At 53.3% G+C, this 21695-nt stretch overlaps 1 protein-coding gene across 8 annotated transcripts in view; it reads left to right on the top strand.

Annotated features, from left to right (window-relative positions):
- Positions 1–21429, top strand: part of SMOX (spermine oxidase) — a 42400-nt gene extending 20971 nt beyond the window's left edge. For 3 of the 8 annotated variants that reach the window (XM_037811800.1, XM_037811803.1, XM_037811801.1), the window contains exons 2-8: positions 7424–7657; positions 11200–11426; positions 16218–16391; positions 16538–17297; positions 18375–18535; positions 20422–20511; positions 20969–21429. In XM_037811800.1, coding sequence (XP_037667728.1) covers positions 7450–7657; positions 11200–11426; positions 16218–16391; positions 16538–17297; positions 18375–18535; positions 20422–20511; positions 20969–21106 — 1758 coding nt within the window. In that variant the 5' untranslated portion in view covers positions 7424–7449 and the 3' untranslated portion in view covers positions 21107–21429. Of the gene's footprint in view, positions 1–6798; positions 6930–7423; positions 7658–11199; positions 11427–12291; positions 12332–16217; positions 16392–16537; positions 17298–18374; positions 18536–20421; positions 20512–20968 lie in introns of those variants that run through there. The other 5 variants (XM_037811802.1, XM_037811805.1, XM_037811807.1 and 2 more) reach the window with 5 other exon arrangements.
- Positions 21430–21695: the final 266 nt, after the last annotated feature.

Below are 21695 nucleotides of genomic sequence, written 5' to 3'. Positions count from 1 at the left end.
GAGGCGGGCCTAGAGTGTTCTCACCTCACCAGTATCCTGCCCCTCCTGCCCACTAGTATCTGCAGGGGTGGTGTTTTTGACTCTGCCCCCCTCCAGGCAGGCTTGCCAAGGGCCCCATTCCCCACTTTTCTTCTGAAATAGGCTTACAAAACCTTTTAAAGTTGTGTTTTTAGGGGCTTTACGCATCTGGTAGCGAGGAAGAGAGGGGTATAACAAACACATTGTGCACAGAGAGAAGCTCCTTCCCCTGGTTGGCCCCTTGCTTGGGAGGGCCACAGAGTGTTGCTGGTGAGTGAGTTGCAGAACGAGGCACCCACGCCTTGTCCCTTTTGCGACCTGGGGTTGGCTGATGGCCACCATCCCTGATACCCCCTCCCTCACACTGCTGGGCGGAAGGGTCAGGGTTGGGGCTCCGGCTGAGTCAGGGTGGAAGGCCTGGGCACAGTCAGTCTTGGGAGTCAGGTGAGTCTGGGATGGCGGTCAGTCAAGCACAGGCTTTGGGGCAGTCGGATGTCAGGGTCAAGGTCCTGCCTGATGTTAGGGTCCAGTCTGATAATAGGGTTGGGGTCAGGGCTGAGACTGGGATCAAGGCATGTTCTTTTCTAAGTTTAACTGAGCTCTGGGCCCCAGGAGGGCTGGCCCTGACCTTTCACTGATTTCTTTGGGGGTCTTCCCTCTGAAGTGCCCCTTGCAGTCCCTCCAGGTTCCTGTCTCCACTTTACAGATGGGAAAGCTCGAAGACGAAAGGAAGCATTTAAGCATCAGATGGGGCTTAGACATGTGCATCCCGGAGGCTGGGTGCAGATGCTGTGTCCTTGGGGTGAGTCCTGACATTGTTGGCCAAGTGGGGACAGAGAAAGGAAGACATAGGTCTAGGGTCGACTGGCAAGGACAAGACTGAGCTGGGTCCTGAACCCAGGTCTGGGCTTCAGGGTCTCTCCCCTCCCCTCTTGTCCCCTGGGGCTCATATGCTGTCCCTGCTCCATTCCCCATATTTATCCCCCTTCATTCCCCTCCGTGGCTGGCCCTGCAGGCTCAGCAATCCTGCCTCTTTCACCTCGTCCAGGCCTGGTGAGGACAGCCGGGAGGGGCTGGCTGGGAGGAGCTGGGGCTGGCCCCTCCCTGGGGTGGCGGGGTGGGAGGGGCCTCGCCTGCGGACACAGAGCCCCTTTGTCTGGGCCGCTGTGTGAAGCAGCTGGTCTGGGATTTCTGGGCGTTTTCTACATTTGAAGAATAATTGCATTGTCTGGGGGCCACAAGAATCCCAGTCCCTCCCCAGACCTGCCAGGCAGTCCAGAGAGGCTCCCCTGGATCAGCCCCTGAGCCTCCCTCCTGCCCACTCCCCTCCATGATAGAGACTTGAGGTGGGGCTGCTGCCCACAGGCACTAGGGATGTCTGCTGGGAGACAGGGTTATAGTCCCCAGGATGGTTGTGGAAGGTGCAGGTGAGCTGTCCCCTGCTGGCCGAGGGCACCCAGAGCCCTGGACAGGGCTCGCCTGACCCAACCCGTGGGGCTTAAACGGGGGAGAAGCTTGGCTGGTTGAAGGGGTAGCCTATTTTTGAACATTTCAACTGGTAGGTTCTGGACCCCAAGGAGTGGGGGGCAGATGAGCCAGGTTGGCCAATTGCTTGGGGCCTTTCCTTTCCCCTTTGGGAAATGGGGCCATTCATCCTGGGATGACCTTGAGAAAAGGATATATATTTGGGAGTAGCCTGCGCTCAGAGGGAGCCAGAGAAGGGTGGATCTTTTGTCTCTTGGGAGGGACAGATTTTGGAAGGATGTGGCTCCCCATATGATTGTTTTTGTTGCACTAGTCACTGTCATGGAGGGAAGCACCTGCTGACGGCTGTCTGGGGCTGGAGGGGACTCCAGTGCTGGGGAGGAAGGGGCTCCCTACACTGAGCTGGGCCACGCACCCTCCTCTGGTTCAGTTGCAGGCCTTGCCGAGGCCCAGCGTGGGGGAGGCACCGTCTGTCCTGCTCTGTGATTGTGGGTCTGCAGCCTCACTCCTGTGACAATAGGCAACAAGATTTCCCAGGTGAATTCCCGTGCTGGGGATTGGGGGACAGAGCAGGACTAGTGCACAGAATGCAGATTTCAACGGTGTCTGCTGTTTCAGGGAATGTGTCGAACTAGGCCTTGCCAGTGGTTTGAGGAGCACACAGTTACATGGTCACACAATCACACAACCCCAGCACCCTGCACAGCGGGTGTGCTACATTAAGAAAACCCTAGGTATACGTAGGAGGGAGAAAGGCTGCTTGCAGGCCTTTAGATGGACCAGGCTAGGGGACGGGTACAGGCTTTGAAGTTGGGGTCCGTGGGGATGGGATTGGTAGGGTTTGATTGAGAACTGAAGCCAGGCAGTCAGCTGGGGCTGGGGGGTACAGGGCTGGCATGCTGAGGGCTTTTATCATGCCTGGCACGTAGTAGGTGCTCAGGGAATTGTTGGATTGTACTCCTTGGACAATGACGGATTCGGTCAGTCTCGTCTTTAAGAGGGTGGGGCTGAGGGACTGAGAGACTTGGGACAGGCCCAGCAGTTCTCTGGGGCGAGGTTCAGATGGAGGAGGCAAGTGGGCTCCCGAGGCAGTTGGGGGTAGAGATGGCAGCGCTTCAGACTGTGCGGTTGACATGGCTTGACCCAATGGATAAGGGAGGGTTTCTCGCTAAGGATGCCCCCGGCTTTGAGCCTTGGCACTGCTCGGTGCTCCAGTGGCTTTAACTGCCACAGGGAAAGCACAAGACGTGCTGAGTCCCCAGTTCAGTTCTGGGCATTTCCAGAAGGAGTTCAGCAGCGTCAAATCTTAGAACACACCAGGACTAAAACATGTCTCTAGTATTTGGTGATTGGTGTGCACTTGTTGGGGGGTAAATTTCTGAGGGTGACAAAGTGAAATTGGTGGGGATGTGAGGGGAGGATGGCGAGAGGTGGCAGTCAACAAGGAGCTCAGCTGTTTGTGCCACCCCCATGAACTGGCCCCTTCGTCATCATTCAGCCGTCTTTGGCAACATGACTGTGAGACAGGGTCTTTTATTCCCTCTTCTCCTCTCCTGATGCCTTCCCCTTTCCAGTTTGGCTTTTTGGACAGGGTCAGTCAGGGCAGCGTCAGATCTGGGCAGCAGGGGAAGGTGGTGCAGACCACAGAAGTGGGGGAGAGGTCAGTGGGGCATCTTGAATCTGGGGTGGGTGAGTGGGGCACTTGTGCCACTGGCCTGATTTCTTGAAGCTACCAAGCCTGGCCGGCTTGGGGACGTGGGGGCGAGAGAAGCCCCAGGGCTCCACCCCCATTTTGCCATGGTAGCAGGAGCAAGAAGGCAAGTGTCCATTTCCCCCTCTTCCCGCCCCCCCGTCTGGCTGAGCCAGCACTTTTTTCTTCTCTCCTTTATCTGCTTGAAAAGTACAGGGTGTTCTGTTTCTCCTGTGCATACAGATCAAGGAGTGGATGTTATTTATTTATTTCTCTCCTGAAGGCGAGAGAAGGACAGGCAAGCACTGAGGAGTGTTAAATGCTGCTTCTTCCTCAATGGGGCATTTTCTCGTCTAAAAAAAATGAAATAATCCAAGAGGGAAAGGAGACGATGGCACAAACCAACAGAAAGCAAGCTGTTGCTCCTCCCCCACCACCCCAAGTTCCTTTCCCCCGGCCGGAGATAACAGGGCCTTGGGGTCTGGGTCAGGACTTAGCTGAGGGCCCAGCACACAGGAGGTATTCCTGGGTCTGGTTTTCTCTCCCCCTTCCTTTGGGTTTGGACCTGGCCCTGTGTTGGCTCCGTGGGCTGATATGGGGTGCGAGGGGTCAGACTCCTCATCTGTCTGTCCTCTGTGGACTGTGGGAGGCGTCTCTGGCTTCTTGGGGGCACCAGGGGCTGACGGGGACTACCTGGGACAAGGCCAGTGGAAGGACAGGGCTGTGGGACCAGCTAGGAACCCATATGAGGGTCAGGGGTGCAGGTGGCCCCCACTTTCCTGCCTTCTCCCTGGCACCGTGTGTGTGCAGGCTCTTGGTGTTCAAGGTTTTGAGACCCTCGTGTTGGGAGCTGGGCTTGTTTGTTTTTTTTTTGCTGTGAGATCTTAAGGGCCAACGAACTGCCTGTCTGCATATCCCACTGTCCATTCCCAAACCCTATTCCAGGATAGTCTGCTTATAATTTAGCTACAGAACTTTACAAATGATTTTCACGCACGAGCCATCTCAATATACTGACCATTCTGTGACATCCACATAGGGCCTTATTTGACTATGCCAACAATGCAGTGAGGTCAAGCTGGCCACTGTGGACGGGAGGAAGCAGAGGCTCCTGGAAGTCAGGACGCTCAGGTGGCTAAGCTGGCTGTGAACCCCAGCTGCTGGTGTCGGAGCATTCTTTCCCTTGTAACCCCTCTAGATCCCTGCTTTTCAGAGCAGGTTGCCCCAGGGAGCCTGAGGGGTTCTCTGATGGCTTTAGTTGGGAGGGACTCCCAGTCTAATCCCAATTACACCCTGGTCCCACAGGAGCTTTCAGACAAGGGGTTCCACCAGTAAGGTTGGAGGCCCACGTGGTGGCCCCTCCCCTTTATTGGGGTTTGGGGTGGGGCGGGGGTCTGCTGGGGTTGGGGCTGGGAGTCAAGGCCTGGAGGCCAGCTTGAAAGTAGAGGCCCCTACCCCCATCCCCTTCCTGGGGAACTGAGGCATGGGGGTGGGGTGGCAGTGAGTGCCACGTTGCGGGGTGCCCAGGTGTCCCGGCCGTGGTGACGTCAGCAGCGGCTGGCCCGGGGCCCTCCCTCGCCAGCTCGCCGCCGTGTGTTTACAAACCTGACCCAGCGCTCGCTCCCCCGAGGCGCGCTGGGCCAGCAGACATCCGGTGGCATCGCTGACCCTTCCTCCCCGCCCACCTCTGCAGGCAGCCACATCCTCACCTCTAAATTTAGTCCACAGGAAGGAGAACCTGGGGGCTGGGATGGGAGGAGGCCGGGAGGAGGAGGGAGAGTGGAGGAAGTGGGAGGAGGGCGGAGAGGAGAGGCGAGGGAGGGAAGGACAGGAGCCAGCCCTGACCTCCGTCTCCCAGGGAGGCTGGACAGGGCATCTGGGCGGGGAGAGAGGAAGAGGCCCAGAAGGAGGAGGGAGGGGCCTGAGCCAGCCCCGACTCCCAGCGTGCTCTCACCTCCTGGGAAGGCCAGGACACAGCCTCTTTTTGCAGGGGGGCGGGGAGACCCTGCCTCAGAAAGCGGAGACTCGTCGTCTACGGGGCTCCGGCTCCCGGGCGCCACCTTCCGGCCCTCTAGGGAACTGGTTCTGCCCGCAGTAGGGGCTGGCCGGGGCCTCTGTTTGGAGGGCGCTTAGGGGCTGGAGGTGAGGTGGAGGCAGAGGGGTGATGGTGGGGTAAGGGATGAGGGTCCAACTCCGAGAGTCCGAGGCTAGCTCAGGCGTTGGGTAGGCAGGTTGACTGGGTTGGGGGCGAGGAGCAGTTTTTCAGCCCAAGTACATTTTCAAAAAAAGACTCGTTTGTTAAGCCTATGATGAAAGGATGTTGAAATATGCTATTCAAGATGGGATGGAATCCTCAGTCGTCAGACCTTGAGATGCGTGGAGAGGGACATCTGTGTGGCAAGTGTTTTTTTTTTTTTTTTTTTTTTTCCCCTTTAGGAAAGCAGGAATGAATATCTTAATTTTTATGGAGGTATAGCATAGTATATTGCACAAATCTTAAATGAACAGCTCAGTGAATCTTTATTTCTGTGTATACGCATGTAACCACCATTCACATCAAGATGTACATGTCCCTCATCCCAGAAAGTTCCCTCCTGGTCCTTTTTGATCCTTCCCCCTCTCCCCAGAGGTAACCTTTCTGTCTGAGCTCTATCATCACAGTTTCATTTCACCTTTTCTTGAACTTGCACATCGTACAGTACGTGCTCTTTGGTCACTGGCTTCTTTTACTCATTACAATGTGTTTGAGGCACATCTATCTTTTGAAAGTATCAATAGTCTGGTTCTTTTTATTGCTGAAGAGTATTCCATTGTGTGAATGTGCTACGTAGAGCTCCTTATGTTTATCCATTCTTCTGTTGAAGGAGATGAGGGTTGTTTCCAGGTTGTGGCTATGAGGCATAAAGCTGCTGGGAACATTCTTTAACATCTGTTTGGTGGAACATACCTTACTTCTCTTGGATATATTCCAGGAGTGGGACTGCTGTGTCAGGGGCAGGATTACGCTCAGCTTTATTGATATGTGTGATGGCTTTTTGTATGCCCCCCATCTGCTGCCCTGCAGCCACCCTCCACCCTCTGGATATTACCAGATTATGCAATGTCTGCCACCAAAACCTCAGCAAAGGCAACCAAAACCTGGGCTTCTGGGACCAAGGAAGGAACAGGGACAGGATCAGAACCGAGTGGCCCCTGAGATGACCCCCAGACACCTCCAAACTCTTGTGGTCTCTGGGAAGAGAAGGGAAGCTTCTCCCAGCCCTGGGGCCAGATTTAGGGATCCCCCAGGCCTCCTGGCCATCAGCTCCCCCCTCAGCCTGGCGTCTCTGAACAAGCTGGGTTAGCGTAACTGTCAATTTGATGTCTGGGATCTAGTGCCACGGGTCCTCATGGTCCACTGTTTCCTGGGCTCCTTGCTGCTTTGTGGTGACTGAGGGGCTCAGTGGTCAGAGAAAACAACCAAAGATCTACCCGGAATAGCAGAGGCTTGTCTGACACTGGCCTCGTGGCACTTTCTGGGGGGCGGGTGGAACTGTGTCCTGCCCACCAAATTGCCACCTCATTGAGGCTGTGGAAGACCAACAGAAATCCAGAGAAGAAGAGAAGGGGCAAGGGAGAGAGAGTGACAGGGAAGAGCCAGGCAGAGCAGGGAGTGGCAGAGGGCCAGTGTGGTATATGTGAGCATCCTGGGGACGACACGAACACCCTGGGGTCAGGGCGAGCATCCTGGGTCTGGGTGAGTATCCTAGGGCTGGTGGGCGCACCCTGGGGTTGGCAGGAGTGCCCTGGGGTCAGGGCAGGCACTCTGGGGTTGGGGTGAGCAGGAGTACCTTGGTCAGTCTTTCTTGACTTCAGCCTCCTTGGCCATCCCCTCACTGTCTGGCTCTTGCCACAGCCTTGGGAGCTGCCAAGAGGGAAGAGGCAGTGCCTAGCAGGTTTGGGTGGATTGATGGATTTCAGGGGCTCAAGGTGGGCTCCCAGCTTTCCTGCCTGCTGGTGGGTGTCCAAAATCCACCCTTCCCTTCATCCCTTTTTCCCTCCCTCCTTCCCCCTTCCTCCCTTCCTCCCTCCCCGCATCCATGTCCAGGTCCTTGGGGAGGGGGGGGTGGATTAAAGTTCTCCCTTGAGGATGGCATATGAAGGGGCCCTTGCATGTCCCTTGGGGTGGGGAGTGAAGCAAAAGCAGAGCGGGTGAGCTCTGACCTCAGCGTTCACCCGCCGCCCCCACAGGTTCCTAGGAGTCGAGTTTGGACGGTATGCAAAGTTGTGAATCCAGTGGCGACAGTGCGGATGACCCTCTCAGTCGTGGCCTACGGAGAAGGGGACAGCCTCGTGTGGTGGTGATCGGTGCCGGCTTGGCTGGCCTGGCCGCAGCCAGAGCGCTTCTGGAGCAGGGCTTCACGGATGTCACTGTGCTCGAGGCTACTAGCCACATCGGAGGCCGTGTGCAGAGCGTGAAACTCGGTACGACCACCCACCCCAGCCACCTCCCAAGGTCCCCTCCTGTGCCCCAAACCCCTGGCCCTGCTGGAAATCCCATTATTTTAGTCCCTTCCCTGGGGTAAATGCTCCATCTAGGCGTTTTCAAGAAGCTCCCCTTGCCCCATGCTGCAGTCCTGTGGGGTGGGCAGGAAAGTGCCCTGGCCTCCATTTTTGGAGAACGCTGGCTTGGTGCATGACTTGGTGCTCAGTATTTAGGTGGGGTGGGGGGAGCTGGGCGGGGAGGACCAAAACCAAGCGCTCTTGGCACCTGGCTAGCCTGTTTCTCTTTCACAAGGAGAAATCTGAAAGTTCCTGTTAGTCATTAACATTTGAGTGTGAATTAGTATATGTTAAGTGACAACTAGCTCTAGGGCAATAGGAGCCCAAGTTGGTGGAGATGGAAGGGGACTTGGCCCTCCTTGAGGGTGATGGGTGGGTCTTGGGATTGTCTGGAAAGAGGGTCTGTCCAAGTGGCCAGTGACGAGGGCTCTGGAGAAAGGCAGCCAGGTCAGGGACTTAACTGAGGGGTGTACAGATTTTGTTGGGGCCCTAGAGGGTAGGGAATTTGCCTGAAATGCAGCTGGAAGTCAGGATTTCCCAGGTGGGGTGAGGGGCGGTATCTGGCCAAAGAGAGGTTGAGTGGGTACAGGACATGAAAATGACACAGTGGGACATTGTGGCCTGAAGGATGGGGACTGCTTTGGCCCTCTGGAGGATTCTGTGACTGTCTGTGCCCACATAGGGGAGCAGAGCCAACCAGGTCCTGTGTGCCCACTTGTTGGATGGGAGAATTGGCTCAGGAAAGTAGGTGGTCAGTCTTAGAACAAGCAGAGGTTGAAGTTACATGGGGGACCCTCTCTCCTCTTGTGGAAACTTTGACCACATTAAGAGTCTTTCCCTAGAATGGTTCCTGGAAAGCATACGTGATGTTGCATCCATTCTCCCCTGGCACAGACAGCAGTGTGAGCTGGCAGTAAGGGCAGACGCACCATCCAAAGCTCTTTTAAACCTGGGGCAGCCAGCAGGAAAGCCCTGGGACTCTTTGTTCAACATCTTATGGGCAGACTGGGAGCTTTGGGGAAGGGGCGCTCCCTTTGTGGTTATAGGGTTTTGATGAGACAATTCGGGGTCTGATGTAGAAGCAGAATACTGGAGAACAAATGGTCTAGCCTCAGTGGTAGCTGACAGCTGAGATGTGCCATGCAGGGAAATGACGGTACAGGGAGTGAGGTGGGAGGGATGGGGTTGCAGGAGGCTGAGGGGCTGCATGACCTGGTAGGAAGTCTTCCTGGGTGGGCCTCAGGAGATGGTGCAATTGGGTAGGTAGTGAGAAGAAAGAGAGGGGGATATGCATGGAATGATGTATGTGGGGAAGCTGGAGGCAGCACCCTGGCAGGAGAGGCGAGAGCATGTCAGGGCAAGGGTGCAGGTGCATGCATCGTGTGTGCAGACATGCAGGGCTGAAAAGCCAGGCTGCAAGATGGACCTGTTGCAGTGTGAAATGTTGGCTGTGGACCTTTCAGTGCTGAGAGCAGGGGTCAAGGGCCAGGGGCTCTGAGGATGCTATAGGGTAGTTGTGAGAGGCAGAGGGGCCTCTGGGAGAGGGCAGGGAACATCCTCAGACTGGGGCCTTCTCTGGGCCTCCCTGCCTCTTTGCAGAGCCTGTGGGCTAGGGGTGCGGGCTCCCTCCTCGCTTCTGATCTCGAGCTGTTCACTTCATTCTGGCTTTTGCTGAGTGGCCTGAGCCAGGAGAGTGTCCCTGTGCCTGGATGGCAGCCCCAGCTCTGTCCAGTGGCTGTGTGACCCAGCACTCCCTGCCATGCCATAGTTCTCTTCTGCTCCTACTGGGAGCTCAAAGCAGGCAGGACGCTTTGGGGGACTCCAGCCTAGGCTCTCAATGTCTACCAGGAACCCTGGAGGGAGGATTCTGAGTTTTTGGCTTTTGGTGCTCTTACGTCTGCCCACTTTTCCTGGACAAAGGGGCCAACCCATTCCTGCCTCTACTTCCACTTCCAGAGACACCAGGAAATTTTGCCTTGCTGGCCATTGTGCAAGATGGATTGCATTTGCTCTCTCTGTGTTCTGGCCCATACATGCCGACAGGGCTGCTTTTTAGGAACTGGCTGTTTGATTAGAAAACAGCCCATGAAAGGAAAGGCACAAAAAAGAGGAATGTCCAGTTCCTGGGGTGAGGTGTAGCATTGCTGTCCATTATGAGGGGGTACTGTATAACAAACCGTCCCCAAAACATAGTGGATTAAAATGCCATTTTATTTGCTTACAATTCTGTAGGTCAGAAATTTGAGCAGGGCTTAGCTAGGTGTGACTGCAGTCACCTGGCAGCTTGAGTGGGGCTGGTTTGTCCAAGATGGCCTTACCCACAAGGCTGGTGGTTGGCACTAGCTGTTGGCTGGGCCAGGTATCTCCAGCAGGATGGACCTGGAGATTTCTTTACACATCAGGCATATCCTAAGAGGGTGAGAGTGGAAGCCACGAGACCTCTTGGGACCTACACTGCAGTCACCCAGCGTCCCTGTTGCCAGTTTCTTTTAATCAAAGCAAGTCACTAGCCATCCTGGATTCAATGAGTGGGGAAACAGACTCTGCCTCTTGTCAGGAGGATCGGCAAAGCCACATTGCAAAGGGGCACACGTACGATGATAGGAATTATTGTGACCCTCTTGGCAAAAATTTCACTATGCATGATATCTTGAATCAGGTCTCTAAAAACAAAGTAAAACACCAAAAAATATACCCCTAGGTTCCTTTCATTGTTTCAGCTTCCCTGCGAGCTAGGCAGGGAAGGAGACTAATGTGACACAGTTCCTATATCAGAAGAGGAAACTGAGGCCGAGTCACATAGACAACTTGCCCAAGAGCATCTGGTACTTTGACAGCAAGTGGATGGGGTTTTGGAACCAGTCCCCAGGCGTGTCCCATCTTGGACCTAGGAGTTGCCCTCTGTTTCCAGACTCTCAGGATGTTGCCGCCGTGCCAAGACAGCCTTGGGGAGGAATCGTCCCAGCTGGAATGTTTGCCCTCTCGCCCCTGCTCAGACTGAGTGGGACGGGCAACTTTTCGTCTGAGAGAGGGTCTTTGACCCTGGGGTCAGTGTGGATGTGGAGGAGTTGGAGGAAGGCCTGCAGGGCAGGGCCTCCTCCTGGGTGTCTCAGGTAGCCCTGCTCTCCTCGTTGGCGCCACTGTACACTTGGGTGCCCGCAGAATTTCCCTCAAGGGGAGAGGCACCAACGAGCAAAGAGGGTTCAGTGTCTGGGTGTTATCTCAGAAAAATGTGCGACTGGAAAAAAGGAGCCTTCCAAGTCATCCTGTGAGGTGGCTTGGGGTGGGCAGTATTCTCGGCTATAGAGCAGAATCCGTTTTGCTCCATATGGGCTTCCACTGGGAACTTTGTCCCGAAGCCCTCGGTCGTGGTTGCCTGTTGTGGGGGAAGGCGGGTGAGGCGGTGTCGTGGCCCTCGGTGAAGAAGTCCCTGCCCCTCTGAGGCCTATTGCTCTCTCCATCAGGACACGCCACCTTTGATCTGGGAGCCACTTGGATCCATGGCTCCCACGGGAATCCCATCTATCATCTAGCAGAAGCCAATGGCCTCCTGGAAGAGACAACTGAGGGCGAGCGCAGCGTGGGCCGCATCAGCCTCTACTCCAAGAATGGCGTGGCCTGCTACCTCACCAACCATGGGCGCAGGATCCCGAAGGACGTGGTTGAGGAATTCAGCGATTTATACGACGAGGTGAGGTGAAAGCAAGGCAGTGGGACATGGGGCTGTTGGGGTAGGGAATGCCCCAGCAGTGTGGGGGGGAGTTGGGCAACCCTGCTGGGGTCTTCTATGGACCTGGTTGTGTCTTTGCACACTTTTGAGGCCCTGCACTTGGAAAAGCAGATAATTTGAGGATAAAATGAGTGGAGAAGAACTGGGCAAGAGATTATTGATCTGCATGATTAAATATTTCTCCAAAGCACCTTAACATCTTGTTAGATTTATTACCAGGTACTTGGGTAGTAGTGGTTGTTTTTTGTTTTTGTTTTTGTTTTTTTGATACTCTTAGAAAATGGTAATTTCTAAAAAAACTTTGTTTTCAAATTGTTCTTTGGAAATAGAAATATAATTGATTTTTATATATTGAGTTTTGCTACCTTGCTAAATTATAATTTCATTTCTAATATATATTAATTGCATTAATATTGTAATAACGTTCTGGAATTTTGTGTATACAATCTTATATGAAAGATGATAATTTTGTTTTTTTCTTTTCTAATCCTTGAACCAGCATTTTCCAATAGAACTTTCTGCAATGATGGAGATGTTCTAGACCTGGTCAGTCCGATATGATAGTCACTAGCCACATATGGCCATTGAGCACTTGAAATGTGGCTATTGAGACTGAGGAAATAAATATTTAATTTTAATTAATTTAAATGTAAATTGCCCGGGTGTCTGGTGGCTACTATATCGGACAGTGTAACCTTAGACCATTTGTTTAATTTTCTTGCCTTATTGCACTTGCAATATTAGCACTATAGTGTTGGATAGAAGTGGTGATGGCACACATATTTGTCTTATTTGGTTTTTTTTTTTTTTTAATTAATATATTTAGTATCTTTCAGTGGTGGTGTAAGCAGCACTCAAAAAGCAAGGTAAGGAGTATAGGCCCTGCCTTCTGATAGCTAGTCGTTTGTAGTGTAATGACCCTTCACTGTTGATCAATAAACTGGCCTAGAAGCACTTACTGTGCATTTTCTACATGTCCTGGGCATGGGAAAGGAGAAATGACCCTTGCTTTGGGGTAGCTCCTGTTCTATTGAGAACAGGCCCACGTGGGATATGTCACATATGTGCACCGTCCCGTAATGTCTCGTGTGTGTGTGTGTACACCCACAAGGTATGTGTTTGCACAGTCCCATGGTATTATATGTTCTCACTCACCCAGGGCCACTCATGCACAAGCTTGAATGATGAATTTGCAGACATGAACTAGTATTCTTCACAGTAAACCATCCTGTGGGAAGTCACACCCTGATTCCCAGGTTACTGTGAGTGCTTCAAATCTGGATGCCTCTTGAGAATGACTTTAAGGTCCATGGCTTGTCCTTTTAGATGTCTAACAGCAGATCACCAGCAACTTCTGCTGGTGGGCTTAAGTTTTGAAAGCCAAGAGTGGGAGTCATGGCCAAGTGGGATGGATTGGGGTGGGGGGTTGTCAAACTGTGGTGATGGTTTGGGTCTGGGAGGAGGTATGAACATGAGGTCAAGTTACAGATTTCCTTATGTGGCTCTTAACAATGCTGGAGGTCCTTCTGAGCATGTGGAGCCCTGCTGAGAGTGGCTTCATAATAAATACACATCCTCCAAAGTAATGACTTTATACGGCCACACTCATTTGAATGTGTTTTGTTTGTTAACAAATAAATGAGTTTGTGTAATAGCGTCATATAAAGCTTGGTCTCTGGAGCAAGTCTTCCTTCATTCACATCATAGTTCTACCATTTATCAGCCATGTAATCTTGAACAAGTTATTGAGCCTCTCTGAGCCTCATGTTCTGAACCTGTAAAATGGACATAGTTGTAACTACTTCATAGGATTATGTGGATTAAATAAAAAGTGTTTAATGATAATTGAGGTGAATATTATTAGCTGCTACAGATCTGTCCCATTTCTCTTGGGTCACATTGGGAAGATGTCAGTTAATAGGACGGGGAGACTGTATCCAAATGACAAACCCGTATTCACTTAAGGCTCTACTGGTTGGTAGTTGACACCAAAACAGAATCATGTTGATAGACTAGATTTGTGACTGCTCAGATGGGAATTTTGGCCTCTGGTCAACTATAAGCCAAGGACTGGCTACCATGTTGCTAATCACCCAAGGAAAAAGCCCAGGAAGGAGGAGGCCCTGCTCCTTGGCAGTGGTGCCTGGGTGAGGAATTTGCTGAGGATTCCAGTTGAGGTCAAACGCCCAGCATCTCAGCATCTCGTGACTGTGGGGAGGAAAAACGAACGATTTAACTCATTATCTTCTTCCTACTGTCCACTTCAGAGGCATGTTTAATTCATGTTTCTAGCTCATGCAGAGGTCTTTCCCTTGAGTGGAAGAGGGGGCTGGGCTTTGCCACACCCCAGGGCCTGTCCCAGTGCTGGTGTACAGAGCAGACATCATCTCCTATGTGTGTGCTGACCGAATTCAAACTACTTTAGGGAGGAAACCAGCAGCAGCCACGGATGTTTGGCCAGGGAGCCAACCTTTGCCAGTGGGAAGCAAAGGGTGGGCATGTGTTCCCGCCACCTCCTTGCTGACCACCCTTTGGTGATGTCCAGGGCCTTGGGTCAAGTCCAGAGGCCTTGACCTGACTCTTCTAGTTCTTTATGGCCTGGCCACTGCCTATTTTTTTCTCAAATTATCTCCTCCAACTTTCTCTTGCCTTGCTCCCTACTGCAGCAGGATGGAACCACTTTAACTTCCCTGTATGTGTCTTGCATTCTCTCTCTCTCTCTCTCTTTTCTGAGTCTTTGAGTGTGTGCTTCCCTCTGCCCAAAACACTTTTCCTGTCACTCCCACTGCCAACCTGAATATCTCCTAACTGTGCAGGCTCATCTGAGTTGGACCCACAGCCCTTGTTCCTTCCCATCACAGTGCATTGTGTCCCAAGAGTTTAGTTATGGAAAGTCTCCCCAGGTTGGGTGAGCACAGGGGCCAGGGGCTGTGTCTGTCTCGCTCAACCATTGCTCCCCAAGTCTGGCATAGAGCAGGTGTGCAGCAAATGTTTGTTGAATGAATGTTGGACCTCAGACCTTTTGTTTGTTTGTCACGTGGGTACGGTCTCCTGTCCTGTGTTAACTGACTTCTGATGCGAACCAAGGGAAATGGGACAGGTCTGTAATAGCTAGTAACATTCAACTCAGTTATACTTAAGCACTTTTCATCAGGATCTTACTTAATTCTCACGTCTCCCTGGGGATCCCATGACTGCCCCAGTGCTGGCTACTTGCCCCAGGGAGGCCCCTGCTCAGTGTTTGGAGATTATGTGCTGGGCAGACAGGGGAAGGCACAGGGCCCTGCTCCAAGGGTCTCTTTCATCATTTTCTGTCTGAGGTGTGGGCTGGAGTTCCTGCCAAAAGATGCCTGCAAAATATATTTCCATTCCTTGGCACACTGGGGCCTCCCTGATATCATCCCTTTTGTGTTCTCTCTTGCTGTGGCCATCTCCTCACATTCTTCTGAGGCCCACCGGAAAGGGGCTCTTTCTACGGATCCAAGCAGGGCCAGGGAAGCATCTCCTGGGAGATCAGATGTCGGGGCCCCTTCCTCACCCTCTTCCCCTAAACAGGTCTGGCCTCAGCCCCAGACGGCCCTCCCGGGAGACAGCAAAGCAGACGTGCATGGGCAGGACTGGCAGGGGAAGGGTTTGTGGGTTTGGTTCTTGAAGAGGGAAATGTGTGCGGGCCCGTGTTCTCCGGTGGGATGGATGCCCGGCTGTGCAGTGCCCGTGAGGGGGAGCTTGCTTTCCCGCAGACTGGCGGGCGCCAAATGTTTCATTGTGTTCTACAAGGGCCCTGCAAAAGAGCCTCCAGGGCCCAGCCCAGCTCCCCAACAGGCCCATGGGGTATGAGAGGGTGGTGGGAGAGGCAAGGGGAGGGCTCCTTCAGGCAGCTTGCCATCTTAGAAACTTTGCCAGTGCTCTGCAACCAGCATGGGAGCAGGGAAAGAGGCAGTGGGCTTTGGCACAGCAGGGGGCACCTGGGAGGTGGTGGGCTTTTGAGTGGGGGCCCTCAGGTCACAGATGGTGGCAGGATGAGGGCGGGGGAGGTATGTTTTCAGTCTCCCGGGGTCTCTGGCAGGTTGTGTAGGTTATCAAAACGCCTTTATAGCAACTGCAAATAGAGCAGTAACACGATCCAATTCAATTCTGACTCAGACTACCCAGCATTAGGCCAGACGCCACAATTTAGGGGCATAGTCACAAGGTGGGGGTGGGGGTGGGAGGGGCTCAAGCCACCTGCACTTCTGACCATCTGGCTACAAATTTGGGGTTCCCACCATCCTCCCAGGTGTGATAAGTCACTAGAATGACTCAAAACTCACTGAAAGCGCTATACTTATGATTGTAGTATAGTAAAAGGATACCATTGAGAAGGAGCTAGAGGAGAGACATAGTGGGCGAGGTCTGGGAGGGTCTCAAATGCAAGCTTCCGTGTCCTCTCCACGTGGAGTTGGAACGCGTCACCCTCCCAGCAGGGGGCTTCGGGTGTTCCGAGTTCAGGGGTCTCGTTAGGCAGGCATGATTGATAGAATCAGTGTCCTAGGGCTGGGCTCAGTCTGCAGCCCCTGTTCTCCCAGAGGTCAGGGAGGTGAGCTGATGTGATGCGGCTCAGAGCCCCATCCCCCTAATCACAGGGTCCGTGTCAGCCTGTGATCTGTCAGGTGTGGTCCCGGGCCCACCCCAAAGAACCAGACACTCCTGTCATGGAAAACCCCTAGGAACTGAGGATAAAGGCCAGCCAGAGTTTTCCGTTACACTACACAGGTCTATAACTTGACCCAGGAGTTCTTCCGCCATGATAAACCAGTCGACGCTGAGAGTCAGAACAGCGTAGGGGTGTTCACCCGGGAGGAGGTGCGCAACCGCATCAGGGGTGACCCCGACGACCTGGAGGCCACCAAGCGCCTGAAGCTCGCCATGATCCAGCAGTACCTGAAGGTATCTTTGCTGTCTGGGAGCTCTGCTGAGTCCTGGTGCCAGAGCAAGGCAGACTCAGCTGGGGGAGCCTGGGTCCGAGGAGGGCTGCTCCTGCCCCTGCCCAGCCCACCTGGGCTCACCTGGCCTCTCTCTGGATCTTCCCACAGGTGGAGAGCTGTGAGAGTAGCTCGCACAGCATGGATGAGGTGTCTCTGAGCGCTTTCGGGGAGTGGACCGAGATCCCCGGCGCCCACCACATCATCCCCTCGGGCTTCATGCGGGTCGTGGAGCTGCTGGCCGAGGCCATCCCTGCCCATGTCATCCAGCTGGGGAAACCTGTCCGTTGTGTTCACTGGGACCAGGCCTCGGGCCGCCCCCGGGGCCCTGAGATCGAGCCCCGGGGCAAGGGTGACCACAATCACGACACTGGGGAGGGCGGCTGGGGAGGAGAGGAGCCCCGGGAGGACGGGCTGGAGGAGGACGAGCAGTGGCCGGTGGTGGTGGAGTGCGAGGACTGTGAGATGATCCCAGCGGACCATGTGATTGTGACGGTGTCGCTGGGCGTGCTCAAGAGGCAGTACGCCAGCTTCTTCCGGCCGAGCCTGCCCGCCGAGAAGGTGGCCGCCATCCACCGCCTGGGCATCAGCACCACTGACAAGATCTTTCTTGAATTCGAGGAGCCCTTCTGGGGCCCCGAGTGCAACAGCCTACAGTTTGTGTGGGAGGACGAGGCGGAGAGCTGCACCCTCACCTACCCGCCCGAGCTCTGGTACCGCAAGATCTGCGGGTTCGATGTCCTCTACCCGCCCGAGCGTTATGGCCACATGCTGTGTGGCTGGATCTGTGGTGAGGAGGCCCTTGTCATGGAGAGGTGTGACGAGGAGACAGTGTCTGAGGTCTGCACGGAGATGCTGCGTCAGTTCACAGGTGCGTGCCACGCCGACACAGCCTACTTCCTGCTTCCACCCGGCCTCTTTCTCATCTCCCATCCTCTGCTCGACCCTGCAGAATTTCCTGAACCGTGCACTGGGTCTCCCCACTCTCCAGATGATGAAGCTGAGATGGCACTACCTTCCCTGGTGCCATGTTTTAGCGTCGGGCTCCTTGGCCATTGACTCTGACTTCTGTTCGAGGCTGGGAGCACTCAAAGTCATAGGCACTAGGTTTATTTTCCCTTTCCAAGGGCTGATGGCAAAAAAACTGAGCTCTCAATGCCAATGGCCTGTTTCCTACCCAAATTGTCTTGCTAAGGGTTGGATTTGTGTTTGTCTAATCGTTTCAGTTGAACATTTTTCATCCACTATCCCCGAAGGGCCTCACAGGAGCCCCTGAAGTTAGAAGGGGAAACATTATTATCTGTGATTTTTTTTTTTAAGGCAAGAAAATTAAGGCTCAGAAAGATGGGGTGCTTTGCTGGGGATCAGAAGGAGGCGTTGAGTGGGTTCACAGCTCCAGCCCCTGCCTCCCTGCATGTCCTCTATCTTCCCCACATATCCTCTGTCCTCCCCAAGCCTCCTCCGTCCTCCCAGCACCTCCCCCATCCTCCCTGAGGTCCCCTATCCTCCCTGAGCCTCCTCCATCCTCCCTGCCCATCCCCCATCATCCCTACGTACTCTGCATCCTCCCTACGCGTCCTCCATCCCCCCTGAGACTCCTCCATCCTCCCTGCACATCCCCCATCCTCCCTATGTGCCCTCCATCCTCCCTGAGCCTCCTCCATCCTCCCTGAGCCTCCTCCATCCTCCCTGCCCATCCCCCATCCTCCCTACGTACCCTGCATCCTCCCTATGCGTCCTCCATCCCCCCTGGGACTCCTCCATCCTCCCTGCGTGTCCCCCATCTTCCCTATGTGCCTTCCATCCTCCCTGAGCCTCCTCCTTCCTCTCTGAGCCTCCTCCATTCTCCCTGCTTACCCAGAGCAGCCAGGCCCTCCTGGAGCTCTGTGGGGGTGGCAAAAGCTGTCTCTCATCCTTCTTCCCCATGGCTCTTCTGACCCCCCAACAGGGAACCCCAACATTCCAAAACCTCGGCGAATCTTGCGCTCGGCCTGGGGCAGCAACCCCCACTTCCGAGGCTCCTATTCATACACGCAGGTGGGTTCGAGTGGGGCAGATGTGGAGAAGCTGGCCAAGCCCCTGCCGTACACAGAGAGCTCCAAGATGGCGGTGAGTGTGTGCACTTGGGATGTGCGGTGTGCGCAGGGTGAGAAAGACTATGTTGGGGTGGGCGTGTGGCATCTGGGATGCGTGCTTGGTGCAGGGTGAGGAGGGGAGTGTGTAAAGGGTGGTGAGGTGAGGCAGGATGGAGCAGCTCCCAAAGGAAACAAGAGAACAAGAAGAAAATGTGCTCTGACCTCTGGAAGAAAAAATGGAATCAAATTGAGACTTTAAACTTTTTCCTGATGTTATGAAAACTGAGCCATCCAGTGCTGCTCTATCCAATACGGTAGCCATTAGCCATGTTTAAATTTATTAAAATTTCAATTATTAAATTAAAATTTTACTTCCTTGGATGCATTAGCCACATTCAAGTTCTAAGACTATGTTCGTGTAGGGCATTTCCTTCATCGTGGAAAGTTCTTGTTGGATGACCCTGGTTCCATGGAATTAAGTTTCCAAATATGTTTTAGAAAATAGAATTGAGAATGCTGACCTCCCAAATTGTATAAACTGTATACTCTGAGAGAAAAATAAATCTAGGAGAAATAATCATATATACATATTGTCCCCATAAAGTGGATTTTGAGTTTCTCCCAACAAGCATACACAGATATACATATAATACATTTTAAAACCCCAGCAAAATTATATTTAAAACAATTATTTGGTGTAATTGGTGAAGATTTCAGGAAATCCACAATGTGTTGTGCTAGTCCTGGCTGGGTGCTCAGGGGGAGAAAGAAAGGGTCAGTGTTAAAAGAGAAAGAGGAACCTAGAAAGGGTCCTCACTGCTGCACAGTTACCTCCTCAAAAAACAAACCTGATCTTGTCACCTGTATCAGTCAGGTTTAGTGCATCTAACAAAAAAAGAAAAGAGAACAAAAATAACCATGGTTTACACAAGATGAAGTTTACTTTCTCTCACACAGAAGGAAATCTGAGGGTCAGCATCAGGACCCAGCATCATGAGCACATGGCTCCTATCTTCAAGGTCACTTTGTGGTCCAGGATGGCTGCTGAGGCTCCAGCCATTGCATCCACATTTTAGGCTGGACAGAGGCAGAGAGACGGATGGGCAAAACAGGGGAGGGAACCCCAGGAGCTGAGTCAGGTGCCTTTAAACCACAGGTGCACATACAGCTCACTGGCCAGAACATGGTCACATGACCATGCCATATCACGTGACCCAGCTGCTGGAGAGGCTGGGATGTGTCATTTTTATTCTGGATGGTAATGAACCCAGTTACAAATCAGGGCTTTATTACTGAGGAGAAAGAGGAGGATGGATGGATGTTGGAGTAGGCAGCTTGTACTCTGCCATGGTATCCACCCCCTGTTCAGTTTAAAAATCTCTGTGGTTCCTTCTTTGTGGGATAAAGCCTTGCTACTCAAGGTGGGTGGTTGGTGGTCCAGCAGTACCCCCATCATCTGCGAGCTTGTTAGAAATGCAGAATCTCAGGCTCTACCCCAGACCCAATGTATTAAAACTGCATTTTATCTGGATTCCTAGGTGATGACTTTCCATATTCAGTTTGAGGTACACTGGGATAAAGTCAAACCCCACACTTGGAATACAGGAACTTTTACTTTACCCTAAGCCCAGCTGGACAGCTTGTTTCCTCAAGGTTGAACCCTGGCTGTATCCAAACAAAGGCCTGCATTGGTACATTTTTGCCCCCACTTCTCCTTCTGCCTGAATGTCCTTTGCCTGAAGATTCACCCAGCATCTTCTGAGAACCAGTTCCAATGCCCTGTTCTCTGGGAAGCTTGGCTTGATCCCCCTGACAGTTACCTAGCCTTTTTTCTGGGCTCTCAGCCCCTCGCCCAAATACCCATCGAAGCACGTGTGACACTGTTTAGTAATTGGGTTTCGTGTCTGGCTTCCCCACCAGCAAGGAAGCTCCTCAAAGCAGCAGCGCGGTCACCTTTTACCTTCCAAGTGCCCAGAACAGTCCCTGGAACCTAATAGGGGCTCCGTAAAGGTTTGTTAAATTACCACCTAACTTTATCGAATGCTTACCCTGTTCCTGGTTCTAAGTGCTCTAGATGCATTATTTCATTTAATCTTTACAACTGCCCTCAGAGGTAGGTGATATAAACCAGTTGTAGATGAGGAAAAATCAAAGTGTAGGGAGGTTAAACCACATGCCCAGAGTTCACTAGTAAGAGGCATCATGAGCCTTTAGATGGCATAGCTGGCATGCCCTGCAGCCTTGGGGCAGAGAGAACTGAAGCCTGGATGGTCGGGGATGTTGCAGGGAAAGATGGCCAGGTGGGATGGGCATCGCCTCAGCCTGTGTAAGCAGCAATACCTGCATCGCAGGTGGCTGCTCTGTCCTTTCCGACCTGTAGTGTGGATGGGGTGCTCTGGGGCATATGGGGAGCCTCTCAGCTGCTGCTGCTGCTCCACCCTCACTCCCCTTCCCGCCCCCCGCCCAGCCTATGCAGGTGCTGTTCTCAGGTGAGGCCACCCACCGTAAATACTACTCCACCACCCACGGTGCTCTGCTGTCCGGCCAGCGGGAGGCGGCCCGCCTCATTGAGATGTACCAAGACCTCTTCCAGCAGGGGACCTGAGGGCTGCCTTCAAGAACCACTAACTTGTGATGGCCCGCCCTTGCCCCATGCTGCTGTGTACTCCTGATTTCCTAACCTTCTGTAAAATGGATTTTAATCTTTTGTAGCGATAGACTCCCTGACTGGCTTCAGACCTGGCCCTGTAGCTTTTCCTTCTCTCCGTGCCGGGTCGTAACCAGGATGGGGCCTGCTGATTGACCTCTGTGCTTTGACCCTTGACCTCCCCAAACCTCCCCACCCCCTCCCACCTTGTCAGTGTAAGTGCCTTCAATACTTTGCATTTTGGGATAATAAAAAGAGGCTTGCCCTTCCCGTGCTCCTCAGCTTCTCTCTTTGGTTGTCCTCAGGCCCTGTGTGTGCGCGCATGTGTGTGTGTGTGTAAATCATACCCCCTTTGAGTGAGGGGATGGTGGGGGAGCCATGGCCTGGCTGTGCCCCCAGAAGGGAAGGTGCTGCAATTACTAGAAGGGGTGTCCCCTCACTCCAGTCTGTGGTGGTCTGCCTTCCTGCTGGTGTGGCCCCCCAGGAATAAGAGCCTCTCCTTGCCCCACCCCGGCTCCTTCAGGATGGACCTGGGCCCACCTGGCGG

The sequence above is a fragment of the Choloepus didactylus genome, chromosome 19 (genome assembly GCF_015220235.1).
Source record: "Choloepus didactylus isolate mChoDid1 chromosome 19, mChoDid1.pri, whole genome shotgun sequence".
Taxonomy (NCBI): Eukaryota; Metazoa; Chordata; class Mammalia; order Pilosa; family Megalonychidae; genus Choloepus; species Choloepus didactylus.
Note: the sequence above shows the minus strand (reverse complement) of the source record. Positions and strands in the feature narration are given on the sequence as shown.